General features: G+C 53.0%; 1 protein-coding gene across 1 annotated transcript; it reads left to right on the top strand.

Annotated features, from left to right (window-relative positions):
* Window positions 1-1348: 1348 nt before the first annotated feature.
* On the top strand, window positions 1349-14412 carry Aars2 (alanyl-tRNA synthetase 2, mitochondrial). The gene is made up of 22 exons (XM_048445234.3): window positions 1349-1599; window positions 2145-2336; window positions 2937-3082; window positions 3301-3468; window positions 3929-4073; window positions 8511-8656; window positions 8827-8935; window positions 9286-9324; window positions 9402-9513; window positions 9870-10003; window positions 10378-10522; window positions 10752-10924; window positions 11042-11155; window positions 11241-11381; window positions 11573-11710; window positions 11792-11901; window positions 12021-12129; window positions 12407-12529; window positions 12728-12838; window positions 13289-13372; window positions 13477-13587; window positions 14002-14412. The coding sequence occupies exons 1-22, from the start codon at window positions 1372-1374 to the stop codon at window positions 14164-14166; spliced, it is 2943 nt and encodes a 980-aa protein (XP_048301191.3). The 5' UTR covers window positions 1349-1371; the 3' UTR covers window positions 14167-14412.
* The last annotated feature ends 3523 nt before the right edge of the window (window positions 14413-17935 follow it).

Here is a 17935-nt window from a genome sequence, read left to right as displayed (position 1 = left end):
AAGATAATTCTAAAATTCTAGTGCCACACAAGAGCCAGGTTAGTCTAAAGTACAGATTCCCTTCTACAGTGACTGAACCAGCCTGAGGAGCTACACCTCCCCAGCAAACCAGTCTCCCGGGAGGAATCTCAGTCTTTTTTAAGGTCACCAATCTCAGAAATCCCCACCTGTTCCAAAAACACTGGGGGAAACCAAAACAATACTTTAACCTACTCGAAAAAGGGAGAAAAACAGAGGAGCATGGGGTAGATATGACAGGCTCGTCAGAATTTACTATCACTATAGAAACTCAAGTCCAAAATAGACTAAGCTTTCCCAGCAAAAAACCTTCAAAAGACACAAATAACACAGAAAGACCGATGGTCAAAAGAGCCCCCTGGGTGGCCAAGGCCGTCTGCCTGACCACAAAGACCTCAGTTCTGTTTCCTCTATTGGGTCTTAAATTTGGAAAATTCCTTTCTCTCTCCAGATCTGCTTAATTTCCCAGACTAAAGGCCAAGGTCCTGAGAAGCCCTGAGCCGTCTAGCTGCTCCCACAAGGCCTGTGGGTGTCTCAGTTACTGCTGTCACCATGGAAAGGAAGTCAAGGGCACCGGGCCTGGGGGACAGGTATCCTTTACCCTCAGCAAAACACACGGAACCTCAGGGCGTTGGGAGGCCTCAGAAAGTCATCCCGGGCAGCTTTAGCCACCAGCTTTGTCCTAACCTGGAGACCTGAATTCTCTCATCCCCGAGCAAATTAAAAGACCAAATGTCATTAAGCAATTAATAATGGAGCAGATGCAGTTTGGCTTCTGTCTCCACCAGACTTCTGCTCCAAAGCGCCTGCTTCAGTCCCTTAGGACAAAGTGGCTCTCTCCAAAACCCGGGGCAGAGGAGGAAATGGCAAGGTCAGAGCAGTGCTTGGCACTTAGGCAGGGCTCTGTACTTATTGACCAGATGAATCCCGAATACGCATGATCCCTTGGCACTCCGGCCTAGAATAGCACAAATCACACGGAACTGCACCCACACCTGTTCACTGCAACCCAACAAAATCAATAACCAAACAACTGTTACTACCAGAATATAAACCTTGGGAACTGAGGCATTGGGTTAATATTGTCTAACGTTCAAAGGAAGGCCACATAATGATCCTTTTATGATATCGGTTTAATACTGGATGAATTAAGGGACTACTATGTGCAAAGCGGTATGTTGTACCTCTCGCGGGGGGTGGGATGAGGTGGGGGGTGTCCTTGCAGAATCACTTCCACCTGAAACTGAGGCTTGCCCCCTAAGTCTTCCACCCGCCAGGGGCCGCTGTGGGAAACACTAGGTTTCCTTTCACGCGTCACTCTTTGCCCCTGCGAAGCCGTTGCCCGGAGCTAAGATGGCGGCGTCGGTGGCTGCTGCCGCCGGGAGGCTGCGGCGAGCCATCGGGAGGTCGTGCCCATGGCAGCAGTTCTCCACCGAGGCCCGTCCACTTCACGGAGCGGCCGTGAGGGACGCCTTCCTGAGCTTCTTCCGGGATCGTCATGGCCACCGGCTGGTGCCCTCCGCTTCCGTGAGGCCGCGCGGCGACCACAGCCTGCTTTTCGTCAATGCCGGCATGAACCAGGTAGGGGCGGGGCTTCACCGATCGGGGGCGGAGCTCGGGAGTTTGCCTGAGAAAGGAGCTTCAGAATTGGGCGGAACTCAGAGCGCCTGTGGAAGAGGCACTGGGTGCGATGATTAGGGGCCTGGGTAGGACTTGGGATATTAATTTGAAGACTTGTGGAAAGAAATTAAATTTATTATCCCTGGACAGCAGATGTGGAGCCGCGAGGGTCAGGCTCAGGGTGGAAGACTATTTAAATAAATATAATTCAACCGTTAAGCAGGTGTTTATTGCACGCTTGCTATGTTCTTTGACTCTGTCCAACCACTTCTTATCTGTAAATTTTACCACCTTTACTAGGCTCAGGTCTTTGGTTTGGGTTTATTTACCTTTTCTCTGCTTCACACACACCAGAGATGCCTGCCTGAGCTCCTGGGATGCCCTGAGCCAAGGCCACATTGCCCCCTTGGGGTCACAAATAGCCTTGAGTTTGAACAACCATCTTCATCACTCCCCCTTTAACCTTCTACTGAGGAGCCCCCTCCCCCGCTTTTATGTGCTTCTAGTTCAAGCCCATCTTCCTGGGCACAGTGGATCCACGAAGTGAGATGGCAGGCTTCCGGCGTGTGGCTAACAGTCAGAAATGTGTGCGGGCCGGAGGTCGCCACAATGACCTGGAGGATGTGGGCCGAGATCTCTCGCATCATACCTTCTTTGAGATGCTTGGCAACTGGGCTTTTGGGGGCGACTATTTCAAGGTGAGTTTCCAGGGCTCTGTGCAGTGCTTGTGGATCCCCCAGAACTCACATAAAAAGTGAAGGCCAGTACTGTGCGCCTAGAATTCTGGAGCTTCCAAATGGGAGGTGGAGACAAAAGGATCCTTGGGAGTTCACAGGCAAGCTAGTCTGGCGTACACTCTAAACTAATGTGACAGACCCTGTTTGAAGCAAAAAGTGGAAGGCACCTGAGTACAGTCACCCATAGTTGTCCTTTCAGTTTCACGTGTACATACCCACACCTGGAGCACGTGTGCGCACACACACAGACGCACACACAGACACACATGCACACCGAGACATACAACAGGAAGGAATTGAAGAGAGGGACTGTGGCTCCTGCCTGACGGTTGCATGACAGTTACACGAACAGCAGTGCTGGGATGGTCACTGGACATAAAGTCCCCAGGTCAGGTGGGTGGACTTTGTAAGAGCGGAGACACTCTCTGGGCAGAAAGAACTCAAGGCTGAAATGGCCATGTCTTGGTCCGAAAATAGGGTGGGTAGTGAGGATGGTTTTGTCTTGGGTTCATGAACTCAGATGGTCTCACGGAGACTTCTCCACCCTGGTTTCCCGTGCAGGAAGAGGCGTGTAGCATGGCCTGGGAACTGCTGACTCAGGTCTATGGGATCCCTGAGGACAGGTTATGGGTCTCCTACTTTGGTGGTGATTCCAAGACAGGGCTGGAGCCAGACCTGGAGACCAGAGACATCTGGCTCAGCTTGGGGTAAGTTAACCCCTTCGTCTGTCTGCCCTCGGCAATAGGAAGACTGGAAAGCAGACTGTCAGTACAAAATCCTGAGTTGAGCATGTGTGAGCATGCTGTGGTTCAGCCCTGGGACCCCCTCTTCCTGAGCTGGACTTGGCTAAGAGGCTGTCACAGCAGAGGAGGTGCTGACTTCCAAGCATGCCCATCTCCCAGCACTTACCTGGCTTTCTCCCCAGAGTGCCTGCCAGCCGTGTGCTTTCCTTTGGACTCCAAGAGAACTTCTGGGAGATGGGAGACACTGGGCCCTGTGGACCCTGTACTGAGATCCACTATGACCTGGCTGGGGGAGTGGGAGCCCCTCAGCTGGTGGAGCTCTGGAATCTGGTCTTCATGCAGCACAACAGGTAATGGTGGCAGAAACTACCATTAGTTCCTAGCTGAGCTCACGTGCTTTTTTAAAAATAGAAACTGACCTAATTCTAGTCCTTGTCCATGACAGTTTCAACTGGTGGTTGCTGCCCTCTGGCCTCTTGTCATATAGTGCAGTTGAATTTAGTGATCACTGAGATTTTCTTCTAACATGTTTTGACATGCCTCTCTAAAGACAATGAATCTGGCTTAGTAGGCAGCCTGGGTCCAGACAAGGGCCCAAGCAAGAGGAAGGATGGAGTTAACCCTTTTGAGAAAGGATCGGACTCCAGGCCGTCATCATCTTCATTTGTGTAGGGGGTGGGAATAAGGACACTGTCCTGCAGGCTCCTGCTACCCTCAGCCCCTGGGTCCTCAGGTTTCTGCTGAACCTGAGCATCCGCCTCATACCCGTCAGACCCAGCTGGCCTCACCTTGCACCTTTTCCCTGGCCAGAGAGGCGGATGGAAGCCTGCACCCGCTGCCCCAGCGGCACGTGGACACAGGAATGGGCCTGGAAAGGCTGGTGGCTGTGCTGCAGGGCAAGTGTTCCACCTATGACACGGACCTGTTCTCACCATTGCTCAGTGCCATCCACCAGGTGAGTGCACCTCTGCCTCAGCCCCGTTGCTCTGTGTGTGTGTGTGTGTGTGTGTGTGTGTGTGTGTAGGGGGACTGTGGTCCAGATCACAACCTTGGCTGTCGTCTTTAGGAACCATGTCTGCCTTCTCTGACACAGGGTGTATCATTGGCTTTTGGTAGAGGGCTTGCCTTTTTCTTTAAGGTGGCTGTAATAAAGAAGCTGTGTGGAAGGGCATGGCTTGACTAGCCCACTAATCCAAACCTTTATGCTTGGTACAGAGGATCGAAGTAGAAATGGAGATCGCCTTCAAGCATGAGTGAGTGGCAGACAATAAATCAGTGTGTGAAAGAACAAGATCATAGCTCACAGACCCTAGGCAGGCAACAAGCATTGCAGATAGCCGCTGGTGGAGGTGTCACAGAGGACCTTAGACCACTTGTGTGGCCACGACTTGCCAGGGAGACGACCTTCGATCTAAAACCTGAAAGAGAGTCAGCACTGAAAGCTTATTCCAGACAGATGGCAGTGGGTGCCATGGCAGGAAATGCTTGACATACGGCATTGTCAGCAAAGGCGAGGAGATGCAGTCCAGCACCACCCCCTTAGGACCTCCACCCAGATAAAGCAGGGTCCTTGACTGCATCACAGGAGGTCAGAGTGAAACAAAGAGTGAGTTTATTAAGTATTTAGATGGAGGTGTAGAGGAGAAATACACTCAAAACATGCATGCAGGCTTCCTAGGAGAGCTGTGTTCCAATGCCTTCACAGTGGCTGTATTTATGGCTCTGTGGTTTTTTAAGTTATATTTCTGAAAGGGTGTCATTTTCTACAAGGTTTAAAGATTAATCAAATTTAAAATATAAACTGGTTTATTTTTTTTTCCAAGAATTCCTTCTGCAAATGAAATTGCAGAAGATGGTTTTCTGAAGTGCCTTGTGTACACTTAAGGTTGAGATAAGTGTGCTAATAAAGTAAAATTACTGCCACAAATGTTTATATATCCTGGCCCCAAATTAACATAGTTTGTTGTGGTTCTTTGTTTTTTGTTTTAAGTATGTGTGTGTGTGTGTGTGTGTGTGTTGTATGTGTGAAGTGTGTGAAGGTACATACAGAAACCAGAAGAAGGCTGGGCATCAGATCACAAGGACCTGGAGTCACAGGTGGTTGTGAGCCACCTAGTGTGAGTGCTGGGAACCAAACGCAGATCCTCAGGAAAAACAGCAAGTACTCCTGACTGTTGAGTCCCCTCTCCAGCCCCTAGCGTGTGACTTTTAACAGCCTTGTTTGAAAAGTTTTAGAAAGCCAAGCACTATCTCTAGGTGACTTCAGTTTTATCAGTTGTACTGACAAATTAGATCCCTGGCTAGGGACCTTCTTCCCCTTTCCAGGCCCTTTTAATAGTTTCTGCCTTCCGGGAAGACAAGAAAGACAGCCAGGTAGCTGCCGTAGAATCCTGTGTGACGTGGGTGGGGCCAGAGAGCTTTCGCTGTGGGTATACCAGTGCTATAAGGCGGCAATGCGACCCTGTCCAGGAGTCTGTGGGCATTGGCACAGGCCAGGCCACCTTTTCTGGGTCATCCTTTTGGTCACGCGTGAGCTCGTCCAGACATCTGTGGTTGACCACAAGGCAGCTCTACTTCTAGGCACTGGTTGGCTGTCAGTTTGGGGCAGTAGGGTGGCTAAGCCGTGTGTCTGCTGTCATCTAGCTGACTTGCTCTAGAACAGGCTTGTTCTCATCCCAGCAGGGTTCCAGGAAGGAGGGCAGAGTGTAGAAGGGTTCTTCCTTGTATTCTTTTTCTTTTTGAACTGGGACCTCTGTGTAGCCAGAGATGACCTTGAACTCCTGATTCTGTTGCTTTTACCCCCTTAAGTGCTGGAATGGCGGGTACGCACCTCCACACCAGAGGTGGGGAAATGGATGCTATCTGCTGCTGGGAAGCGGCTTAGAGTCCTATGGCAGTGGCCTGTGCTCAGGGAAAGGACGTTTTTACAAATAGTTTCCTGCAAAGCCGGTAGCAAGGGTCCCATCTTGCGGGTCCTGAAGTCCAAAGAGAACTTTTATTCTGCACATGCACAGAAAAGCCCAGGTGGAGGGGATGCAAGATCTGCCACGCACTCCCACAAGGGCAGTGCTGTTGCTGTGTGGAGGATGAGCTGGGACCAGAAGACAGTGAAAACCAGAAAGCTGCTGCTCTGTTATCAACCCAGGCAAAAGCCAGGGGAGGAGTGCGTGCGGCATAGGTGGTGGCAGATAGACGACACAGAGGTCAAAGGAGAAGACCCATTCGTGGGTGGGGTTGGGGGAGTGGCTTAAGCAGCATAGTGGGTGGCAGGGCATCTAACACAAGCCTGCACTAGGGTATGTTTGGAGCTATGCAGATTAAGTGGCCCACCGGGGCACATTTAAGTACATGTATATCAGCTTCCCCCACTCCTCTCCCTGGCCCCAATCCTACCTCTAGGATGATCAGAGAGGCAAGCATGGAGTCCCACCTGCCTGGCCCAGATTTCGCATCTGCTCCTAAGGAGCTAATGGTCTCACATAGCTTTATCTGTTTGTTTGTTTGATTGATTTGGTTTGGTTGGTTGGTTTTTCAAGAGAGGGTTTGTGTAGCTTTGGAACTTTTCTTGGAACTTGCTCTCTAGGCCAGACTGGCCTTGAACTCAGTGATTCACCTGCCTCCACCTGCCTCTTTAATCCTGGCTGGTGTTAAAGGTGTGCACTACCACCGCCCAGATACTTTTAGTTTTTAATTTTTTAAATTTTATTTGTTGATTTTTGTCATTCTTTTGAGACAAGGTTTCTCTTGTAGCCTTGGCTGTCCTGGAACTCACTTTATAGACCAGGCTGACCTTGAACTCAGAGATCACCTGCCTCTGCCTCAGGAGTATTGAGACTAAAGGCGATAGACCACTATCACCACCACTGGGCTATTCTCTATCTCTTTTTAACTAGACAGTCTGGTCTAAGCTGGCTTCGAACTTGCCAGATAACTGAGGATGGCTTTGAACTTCAGATCCTCCTGCCTTTTTTCAAGTTCTGGGATTACTGAAGTATGCCACTATGCCCAGTTTTATGTGGTGCTAGGGCGTTGAACCAGGACTACATACATGTTAAGTAAGCATTTAACCAACTGAACCACATTTGCAAACCCTTTTTCCTCTTCTTTAAGTCAAGCTTTGAGGCCAGGCATTTGCAGGTGGATTCCTGTGAGTTTGAGGCCACCTTGATCTGCATTGCAAATTCGAGGCCAGCCAGAGATACATAGTAAGAACCTGTCTCAATAAATAAATAGTAAAGCAAACAAGGGTGATAGTGCCCTCTAAAGAGGCTGTTTTAGGGATGGTTGGTGTCTTGGGGTTTCTGTTGCTGTGATAAACTCTATGAGTGTAAGCATCTTGGAGGGGGAGAGTTTATTGTGATTTTTCTTCCAGTTAGTCACATCAATTAAGCCGGGGCAGGAACAAAGCAAAGCCTGAGGAGGGTCACTACGTATTGCACGCTCACTGTGGCTTGTTTAGCCTGCTTTCTTAGAGGACCCAGGACCACCAGCGCAGGAGAGGCTCTGTCCGCAGTGAGCTGAACCCTCCACCTCAGTCATCAACCAAGAAAATGTACCACAGCCTCACCACTATGGTGGGGCGTTTTCTCAAGTGAGGTTCCTTTTTCCAAAAGCCGACTCTAGCTTGTGTCAAGGTGACATACTATTAGTCGGCACAGATGGCGTGTTCTTCCGCTCTCCCAGTGGAAATTTAGCAGGCCATGGCCACGATGGGCCTTTTAGCTCAGCATGCACCCCACACAGGCCAGCAAGTCCCAGCCCACCATCGGCTTTTCCAGACGGCTATTGTGTTTGTTTGGTTTTAGGGGTTTTGGTTTTGGTTTTTTCGAGATAGGGTTTTTCTCTGTATAGTCCTGGTTGTCCTGGAAGTAGCTCTGTGGACCACACTGGCCTCAAACTCAACAGAGATCCACCTGCCTCTGCCTCCCAAGTGTTGGGAATGCCATTCTGGGTGTCATTACCACTCTCTTTGGTGGCGTGAACCTGGCCGACTAAAGCCTCATGCAATAGCCAACTTTATTCAGAGTGTCAGACGATTTATACTTGGAGGGTTAAGGAGAGTCACACTGTATAAAGTATACAGTCACAAGGACAAGCCACACACGGCAAAAACCATGTCTTTTCCAGAGGTAGGTAAATAACAGCAGCTGAAGTGAACTCGCTCCTGTCTGCCACACCTGGGAGGAGCACAAGAACACACACCAAGAACAGATTTGTGTTGTGAAGACTGAGGTCACAGTACTCTTGTTTCCCCTGGGTCTTCATAGGCACTCCGAATTCTCACGTGACTCCTTCCTTGGATTCTGTTCTGATGTGGTCAGTTTTAGGGCAGAGACGGGCACCTGCCTGTGCATGCAGGGGCAACAGCTGTGCCTGTTTTCCTGCTTTTCAGGGCTGTGGGGTGCCCCCTTACTCTGGCCGGGTAGGGGCAGCCGATGAGGGACGCATAGACACAGCCTATCGAGTCGTGGCCGATCACATCCGCACGCTCAGTGTCTGCATTGCTGATGGTGTCTCCCCAGGGATGTCAGGTGCCCCGTGAGTCTGGAAGGGCAGGTGCTGCAGGGGTGGCAGGGTTAGGAGGGAAGGAGGGGAAGGGGGAGAGGAAGTGAGGTCTAGCACTCAGAAGGCATAGGGCAAGCACCCACTCCCCGTTTTGCTGGTCAGATGACACTAGGAGTTCATACCTGGGCTGTGAACCCCTCTAGGCTAGTCCTTCGCCGGATTCTCCGCCGAGCTGTGCGCTTCTCCACAGAGGTCTTGCGGGCCCCGCCTGGCTTTCTAGGCAGCCTGGTGCCAGTGGTGGTGGAGACATTGGTAAGTGCAGAGTTTCCTCCTTTCTGCATGCCTCCTGGGCCCTTGGGAGCCTACCACAGAGCCCCGACATGCCCCACCCTCACTGTCCAGTCCTGCACCACATCAAGGAGGCTGAGAAAGCTGGTCTTGCTCACAAAAAGCAGAGACCTTGGAAAAATCCTTGCTTCAGGCTGCTGGACCTTTGACCATGGGGTTCCCTTCCACTTGTATGCCTGCCCCCCTGGGAAACCACTTCCCTGTTTGAGTTCTCCAGTTCTCAGAGCATCTTAGCCTCCAGGGCAGGTGTCCCTTGCTGCCGGGGTAGGGAGGAAGGGTGGGCTGTTCACCTTCTCCACGTTCTACACCCCTAGGGAACTGCTTATCCAGAACTCCAGAAGAACTCAGCCCAGGTACTGACTCGCTTGGGGAGACGGGAGCTGCCTGTTTCCAAGGAAACACAGCTCCACTCTGCCCTGCCTTGGTTCAGATAGCCAGCCTGGTGTCCGAGGATGAGGCAGCCTTCCTAGCCTCTCTGCAGCGAGGCCGGCGGATCATTGATCGCACCGTGAAGCGCTTGGGGCCTTCTGATTTGTTCCCTGGTGAGCTGGGAGCCTAGCTAAAGCAGAGACGCAAAGGCAGCAGCTTTCAGCCTGCCAGGGGCCTAGAAGTTTCTTGCAGGTGCTTGACCTGACCACGACAGAAGCCCTGCCCTGCCACCCCCTCTCCTAACTGTCCATCCAGGTCTGCCTCCCATCCCTTGCTCCCGTATCAGCTTCATACTTAAACTGTTAGGCTCCCTTTGTTGACCTTGGAGCCTGAAGCTTGAAGGTGGCTCCTCACCTGAGAGGACCTAATATAGGGGTGGGGGGCTCTAGCGAACTATGTGTGGCTGAGAAAACCTGAGCCTGCTTGCTCAATCCTCCCCCATCCTCAACATTCTGCTCTCTTTCCTCAGCTGAGGTAGCCTGGTCATTGTCACTGGCTGGGAACCTGGGGATTCCCCTGGATCTGGTGGAGCTAATGCTGGAGGAGAAAGGGGTGCAGCTGGACGCTGCAGGACTGGAGGAACTAACCCAGAAGGAGGCTCAGGTACAGACAGCTGGTCCCTCTCTCATCCCTGAACTGGGGCAAGATGTACAGTTAGTCATTGAATTGGAAGCTGAGGTGGGATCTGTCCTAGCATCTCAACGGGAGAGGGGACAGAGCCTCAGTCCCACTTAGTCCGTAAAGAGGATTATCAGCCCCAGGGACCAAACAAGAGCAGAAGAGAGGAAGTCAACACAGTGTCCTAGAGAGGGGTTCCCCAGGGGTGGTTGTGGGCTAGGAGGCCTGCTCCCAAAGTGCCCAAATGCAGGCTTTCCCCCTTCTTCCCCCACCCCCGTGAGTGCACGCGCTCACGCGTGCACGCGCGCACACACACACACACGCACACACACACACACACACACACACTTGTCCTGCAGCACCGGGCCCAGCAGGCAGAGCCAGTTCAGGAGGAAGGAATGTGTCTTGATGTCCACGCACTGGAGGAGCTGCGCCGTCATGGGGTACCCCCAACTGATGACAGCCCTAAGTATAACTACTCTCTGCGACCAAACGGGGATTACGGTGAGAACCTAGACCCTGAGTCACAAGCTTACCTGACCTTGACTCGAAAGGAAAGACATGGTGCCCACCAGCCTCCTGCATTCCCCAGAGTCCCCAGCAGGGGTCACTGCCTTTTTCCTCTAGAACCGCCTTCCCTAGTTCACCCTCCAAAGTCAAATGCCTTTCCCTCAAATTCCAAACCCATCACATCCCCAGGCCCTACCACTGATAATCCTTATGCCTCTGGCAGAATTTGGCCTCTGTGAGGCCCAAGTACTACAGCTGTATTCAGAGGATGGGACAACTGTGACCTCTGTGGGGGCAGGCCAGCGCTGTGGCCTCCTGTTGGACAGAACCAACTTCTACGCCGAACAAGGGGGTCAGGCTTCAGACCGTGGCTACCTTGTTCGTGCAGGGCAGCAGGTGAGCATCCAGCACCTCGGCCTGATTTCTGTGGGAGGCCAAAGCGAGGCCGGGGGCATCCAAGTGGAGGGATGACCGCAGGCAGTCACTGTGGCACCTTGGCCTTGTTCTCCCCAGGATGTACTGTTCCCTGTGGCCCGGGCGCAGGCCTGTGGGGGCTTCATCCTGCATGAGGCCATGGCCCCCGAGTGCTTGCAGGTGGGGGACCAAGTGCAGCTATATGTGGATAAGGTAAGAGCCCTCCCTACTCCAGCCGCTCCCCCTCCCTCCCCACTCCCGCCCTCACCCAGGGCTCTGGGTGACAAAAGTGTTCCAGGCCTGGCGAATGGGATGCATGGTGAAGCACACAGCCACCCACCTGCTGAACTGGGCACTTCGACAGACCCTCGGGCCCACCACTGAGCAGCGGGGCTCCCATCTCAACCCTGAGCGGCTCCGCTTTGATGTGGCTACCCAGGTAAGCTGGGCACAGAGAGGCATTATGGGAAATGGCATGCTGCAAGACATGCATGGTGAGTGGACTGGTCCAAGGGCCTGGATCAGCACCACCAGTCTGTCCTGTGGAACCCCACCTCAGCTAGTCCCCTCTACTCAGGACACAACCTCTGGCTGCTCCTCACCTTCCTTGTTCCCTTGCACCACCCCCAGGCCCCACTGACCACCGAGCAGCTCCAGACAGTAGAGAGCTACGTGCAGGAGGCTGTGGGGCAGGATAAGGCTGTGTATATGGAGGAGGTACCCCTGGCACACACCGCCCACATCCCCGGCCTTCGCTCGCTAGATGAGGTGAGCGGTAGAGGGTGACCCCAGAGGGCTTCCCCTGCCCTTCACAGGCAGCTAAGAGCCCTTGTCCTGCCTTCACCTCAGGTGTACCCAGACCCCGTGCGGGTAGTTTCAGTGGGCGTTCCCGTGGCCCATGCCCTGGCACCAGCCTCCCAGGCTGCACTGCAGACTTCGGTGGAACTCTGCTGTGGAACGTGAGTCGCTCTTCCCACCCTGTCCCGGGACCCTGGGTCGTCACCACCTGCCTTGCTTTGGGCTCGGACTTCTCCCTTCTTTCTCTCCATCATCACCCCTATTTCCACCTTCCTTATAGGCACCTGCTACGTACCGGGGCTGTGGGGGATCTGGTGATCATTGGGGATCGGCAGCTGGTCAAGGGCATCACTCGCCTACTGGCCATCACCGGGGAGCAGGCCCAACAGGTTAGAGTGCTAGAAGTCCTGGAGACCTCTGGCTGTGGGGGGTGAGAGTCACACACACAGCTGACACTCAGGCTCGGGCACGCCCAGTGCTATAGCCTGCATCCCTATACACACACTGCTGTGCTGTAGCAACTGCTAGCCACTGCTCATGTAGGGCTGGTGTCCCCTCTGGTCAACATTTCTAACATGGCCCTGATTGCAGTGAGATACGAGACCCTGTCCTGGGAGCGGGTGAGGGTAAGTCTGGGAGCCTTCACTTTCTTGCGCCCTCCCATAGGCCCGAGAGGTGGGCCAGAGCCTGTCTCAGGAAGTGGAAGCAGTCAGGGAGCGGCTAAGTCGGGGCAGCCGGGACCTGCCAGAGGCACATCGGCTATCTAAGGACATAGGACGTCTCACTGAGGTCAGACCACCCTCACTACTGGACTCCCTACCTTCCGCCGGCCCTGTTCCTTCCCCATACTTTCCTGGATCCTTCCCGACCCTCTCCAGCCTTCCAGCTGGCCCATGTCTGTCTTCAGGGAGGGTATGGCGTCTGCCCAGGCTCTGCCAGTCCTGTCTCTGAAGCTCTGGCAAGGGTGACACACAGCTCTGGCCGTAGGTCATAGACTCGGCTGTGATGCCTCAGTGGCAGCGGCAGGAGCTACAGACCACACTGAAGACACTACAGCGCCGTGCCAACACTGCCATCCGGAAACTGGAGAAGGGCCAGGTGAGAGAAGGGGCAGCCGTGCCTGGTACTCTGACATCACCGCACCAATCCTAGGAAGCTGCCAGGACTGGGATAGGAGTCAGGGGCAGCTTCCTGCTTGATCTGCTACCAGGCACCGTATCCCCAAACCATTCCCAACTCTGCCCGACCGTAGCTCTCCCCCAGCCCTTCCCATAGACTCGAATGCCAGGTAGCTTAATTGCTCCTTGCCTGTCGGTTCCTAGTCCCTCCCAGTCCATCTGTGCCATCTGGCCTTCCTCCTCGCTCCTTCAGCAACTTTTAAAGGCCCTAAAACAGAATAGAGGTGGTGAGGCCATTGCAGAAGGTCACAGATGGAACCCAGGAAAGCAGGTCAAGCCAGGCAGGGGAAGGAAGGGGCTGCTAGACAGGTCTCGGTTCAGAAGCAGAATATCCATGCCCGACCCCTCTGCTGCTCTTCCTGCCCCACAGGCTGCAGAGAAATCCCAGGAGCTCTTGAAACGGCACTCGGAGGGGCCTCTGATTGTGGACACTGTCTCCGTTGAGTCCCTCTCGGTGAGTACCGTGCGGGGGCGGGGACAACTGCCTGGGGCCTGCAGAAGACCGAACCCTGCCGGGGCATCTGGGGCAGGGTAGATCGCTCTGTCGTCCTCACGCAGGTGCTGGTAAAGGTGGTGCGGCAGCTGTGCGAGAAGGCCCCCAGCATGTCTGTGCTGCTGCTCAGCCCCCAGCCCACTGGCGGTGTCCTGTGTGCCTGCCAGGTGGCCCAGGTGAGAGGGTCCCAAGGGCCCACCCTAAGTGGCCCCTAACTCACTCTGGTTCCACCTCTTATTCCTTCCAAGCAGAAGATCTAGGGTAGGGGAATATAACCTGTGACAGGAATAGAGTGATCTCTCCTTGTCCCCAAAGCCACCCCCTCCCCTTTCCCAGAAGGCATTGTGAGGTTTCTTAGTCACCTGCCTCTTAGGCCTCAATTCCTTGCAAATAAGTCCCAGGCGCTCATTACTTCCGTACACATTCCCAGTCCAGCTCTTTCCTTACTGCCTCACCAAGTGCCCCTGCCCTGTGCCCAGCCTGGGGGAGGGTGCTCATTGCTGCTGACTACAGTCCCAAGGGTCTGCAAAATGAATAGTGACAGTGGGGACTGCTCCACATGGCTTCCCCCTCCTAATTCTCTCCCCCAGGGTGCCACGCCCACCTTCACAGCAGAAGCCTGGGCACTGGCCGTGTGCAGCCACATGGGAGGCAAGGCTTGGGGCTCTCGCATGATAGCACAGGGGACTGGACACACTGCTGACCTGGAGGCTGCCCTCGGGACAGCCCGGGATTACGCACTCAGCCAGCTCTGACCAGGCCCACTCAGGACCCAAAGGAATGAGCAAGCATCTGGAGCTGGCATGGAGCCACATGGCCTTCCTGAGGCTGAGGCCGAGGAGCTGCAGCCGGAGGACAGGTACCAAGCCGAAGAGAGCACCTGGGCCACCTGACACCAGGAGACGCGAGGAAACCAACGCGAACTGAGAAGCATCAACCCCAACAATGTGAAGGTCCGGGCTCTTGTAGCTGAGAGCGCCTATTAAAAGTGTTTCACCAGGCTGGAGGGTTGGCTCAGTGGTTAGGAGCACTTGTTCCAGCAAGGCGGACCACAGACCTTTAATCCTAGCACTTGGGAGGCAGAAGCAGGTGGATCTATGTGAGTTCCAGGATGGCCAGGGCTACACAGAGAAACCCTGCCTCAAAAAAACAAAAGCAAAACAAACAGAAAAAAAGCACTTGACCCTGGAAAGGACCTGGGTTCAATTCCCAGAATGTACGTGGAGGCTCAGGTACCGGGCATACATGTAGTACACAGACATACACGCAGACAAAACACTCAAACACACAAAATTATAATAAAAAAAATTAAAAATATTTTACAGAAGATTAGTAGTCCTGGAAGACTCTGATGTTTAAAGAAGAGTGGGCTGGTCACACAGTGGTGGCAAATGCCTCAGGAGGCAGAGACAAGCAGATCTCAGAGTTTGAGGCCAGACTGGCCTACCTAGTGAGTTCCAGGACAGCCAGGACTACTAGAGAAACCCTGTCTTGAAAAACAAACAAAAAAGTGACCTGCTCAGCCACCGAGAATGCTCACTGCAGCTGGGCGGTGGCAGCTCACACCTTTAATCCCAGCACTCAGGAGACAGAGCCAGAGACAGGTTGACTTTGACTTTGAGGCCAGCCTGGTCTACAGAGCAAGTGCCCAGACACCTAGAGCTGTTACACAGTGAAACCTTGTCTCAAAAAAAAAGAAAAAAAAAAAAGTGCTGACTGCTCTTCCATGGGCCCAAATTCAGTTCCCAGCACCCACATGGTGGCCCACAGTCACTGACTCCAACACCAGCACACCCAAATCCCTTCTCTGGATTCTGTGAGCCCCGGCGAATCTACGATACACACACACCCAGATGCAATGTGAGAATGGCCTTCCTCATGAGTACCCCATTACTAATCTGACCACTCACGCTCATGGAAAAGCGTCTGGTACCTAACTCTTGATCATCCAACCACAGAGTGTTCAGATGGGGACTGTGGGCCAGGATTGCCTGGGTACCAGGAAGGGTCTCCTGGCTATCAAGGCCCAGAGTGTCATGTTAAAATCAGAACAGCAGGGCACACACCCATGCCATCATTTTATTAACAGTGACTTGTTTGAAGTGAGGCCAGAATGGCTTGCTGCCTGGTCAACTGATGGTGACAAACCTCAGACATAACAGCTTCTCCCCTGTGGACCGTGCTTCCAGGTGAGGGTGGAGAGAGGAGTGTCAGGGATGGAAAAGAGCGGACCACAGACTGGCTTTATCACTGAGATAAGGTGTCTGAGCTGGGCAGCAAGGGTGTGAACCTCAAGGAAATCTGAGAGGTATTTGAGCTGAAGGAATGGCCAGTGAACGCCCAGGCTGTGAGGAAGGATTCAGAGAAGCCATGGTGGTCAGACCAGTGATGGCTTTTTTTTTTTTTTTTTTAACCTGAGACAGGGTCTCCATATATGGCTATTTGGCCTGGAACTCCCTGTGTGACCAAGCTGGCCTCTCACAAAGACCTCTGCCTCCCAAGCACTGAGTTTGGGCACATACACTACTATGCCCAGCCAAAGACAGACTTTTAAAAGTTAACATAGTACCTGCCCCAAGGCAGAGCTGAAGCAGAAGGCAGAAGCTGGTGCTGAAGAGGTATTACCGTGGAGTCCTTGCTCGGCAAGTGTGGGGACCAAATTCAAGTACCAAAAGCAACATAAGCCACGTGTGGTGGTATGCCCTTAGGATCCCAGCTGTGCTGTGCGGCAGGGGTGCACAGAGACGAGCAGAGCTTTGGGTTCCATGAGCCATCTAGTCTAGTCATTGAGCTGCAGGGCAGTGAAAGGCCCTTTCTCGGCCTGTCTCCATATGTGTGTACACACGTGTGTTCCCATCTGCACCATCATTTCTCAACCTACCTCCATATGTGTGTACACACGTGTGTTCCCATCTGCACCATCATTTCTCAACCTACCTCCTTAATATGTGTACACACGTGTGTTCCCATCTGCACCATCATTTCTCAACCTATCTCCATATGTGTGTACACATGTGTGTGCCGCCTAGCTGCATCATCATTTCTCAACCAACCTCCATATGTGTGCACATACACGTGTTCCTATCTGCTTCATCATTTCTCAACCTATCTCCATATGTGTGTACACACGTGTGTTCCTATCTGCATCATCATTTCATCATGTATGACCCGGCAATGCTAAGCATGCACGGACAGCCCGTTTATGGCGGTTCTCCAGTTGTTCCCGTCCTGGGCAGTCCTAGATGCCTGTGTTATTGCCATACCCAAGGTTCCACAGTCTGTTTTTATGCTGTCTGTCCAGCGTTTTCTGGGCCTTCCTCTTCGCTTTATCCTGTGCATGCCTCCAAGCAGTGCTGTCTTCGGGTATCTGCCGTCATCCATTCTCATTACACGGCCAAAGTATCTCAGGCACCGTTGCTGTGTCCTGTAGTTTCCTTCCTTCTGTAGATGGAGATGTTTCTTAATGTCATCACTGTGCAGCCTATACCTTTGTGTGACGCCTAGAATCCTCCTGAGCCACGCTGTCTCAAACACATTCAGCCACTGTTGAGGAGCGTTTCATTGTCCAGTTTCAGAGTTGTAAAGAAGGCAGTGCAAGCGCCTCTACACAGGGACACGTATGTACACAAGCAGCTGACGCTGAAACGTGGCATTTGAAGCAAGATGAAGCCAAGGAACGTAGGGAAGCCCCTCCTCTATCAGAACAAACCACCCAGCCAGACCTCTACCTAGATATAGGAGTGAAGGGTGGAAGTGGGGGTGCACATATTCAAAGCAAGGGTTCCTCCACACAGTTAATAAAAAAAAAAAAACCCCAGTGGGCCTACATGGTGCCATATTGCCACACTGTGACTGGTGCGTGGTCATTTGGGCTGGGGATATAGCTCAGGTGGCAGAGTACCTACCATGTACTAAGCCCTGGGTCTGATCCCCTGTACCACATAAATCCAAAGAACCAAATTACACCCCTGTAATTCCAACACTGGGTGAGACAGGAATGGCAGAAGTTCAAGGTCACCCACAACTACACTGTGGCCCTTTGTAAGTCACTTGTGAGGGCTTAAAGGAACTCAGCAGAAGCCTGGCTCCTCACTGCATGGCTCAACCTCTGGAGCTAGATAGTAGGCCAGTCCATAGTGTTTTTCCACAGCCCCAGCTCCTCCATGGCCACCAAACTCGGGAGTCAACAGAGGCATCTGATCTGAGAAGCTAAGCTTTGCCTCCCTGGGACCCCCTCAACCAGTCTGCTGTCCCTCTGCTCTGGAGGATGATTCCTCTTACTATACACAGCCAGACCCCTGGAGTCGCGACAGCAGCCCTATCCTGTCATGCCAGGGCTGGAAGCTTTGGAAGCTCCAGACTTCCGGCTGAGTGAAGGAGCATTGTGGAGGCTCTGGCCCTTTCTGTCTCTGACACTTGGTTCGTGTGGGAGAAAGGTGAAGAAGCTCCCCAGCAGAGTTGGCGTCCACAGCTCAGCCACAGGGGAATTCCAGTGACTTAAATACGGCCTCCTTTGTTTGCTTG

This window comes from Myodes glareolus, chromosome 18 (assembly GCF_982192425.1).
Source record: "Myodes glareolus chromosome 18, mMyoGla1.1, whole genome shotgun sequence".
Classification (NCBI taxonomy): Eukaryota; Metazoa; Chordata; class Mammalia; order Rodentia; family Cricetidae; genus Myodes; species Myodes glareolus.
This window is presented reverse-complemented; position numbering and strand designations above follow the sequence as displayed.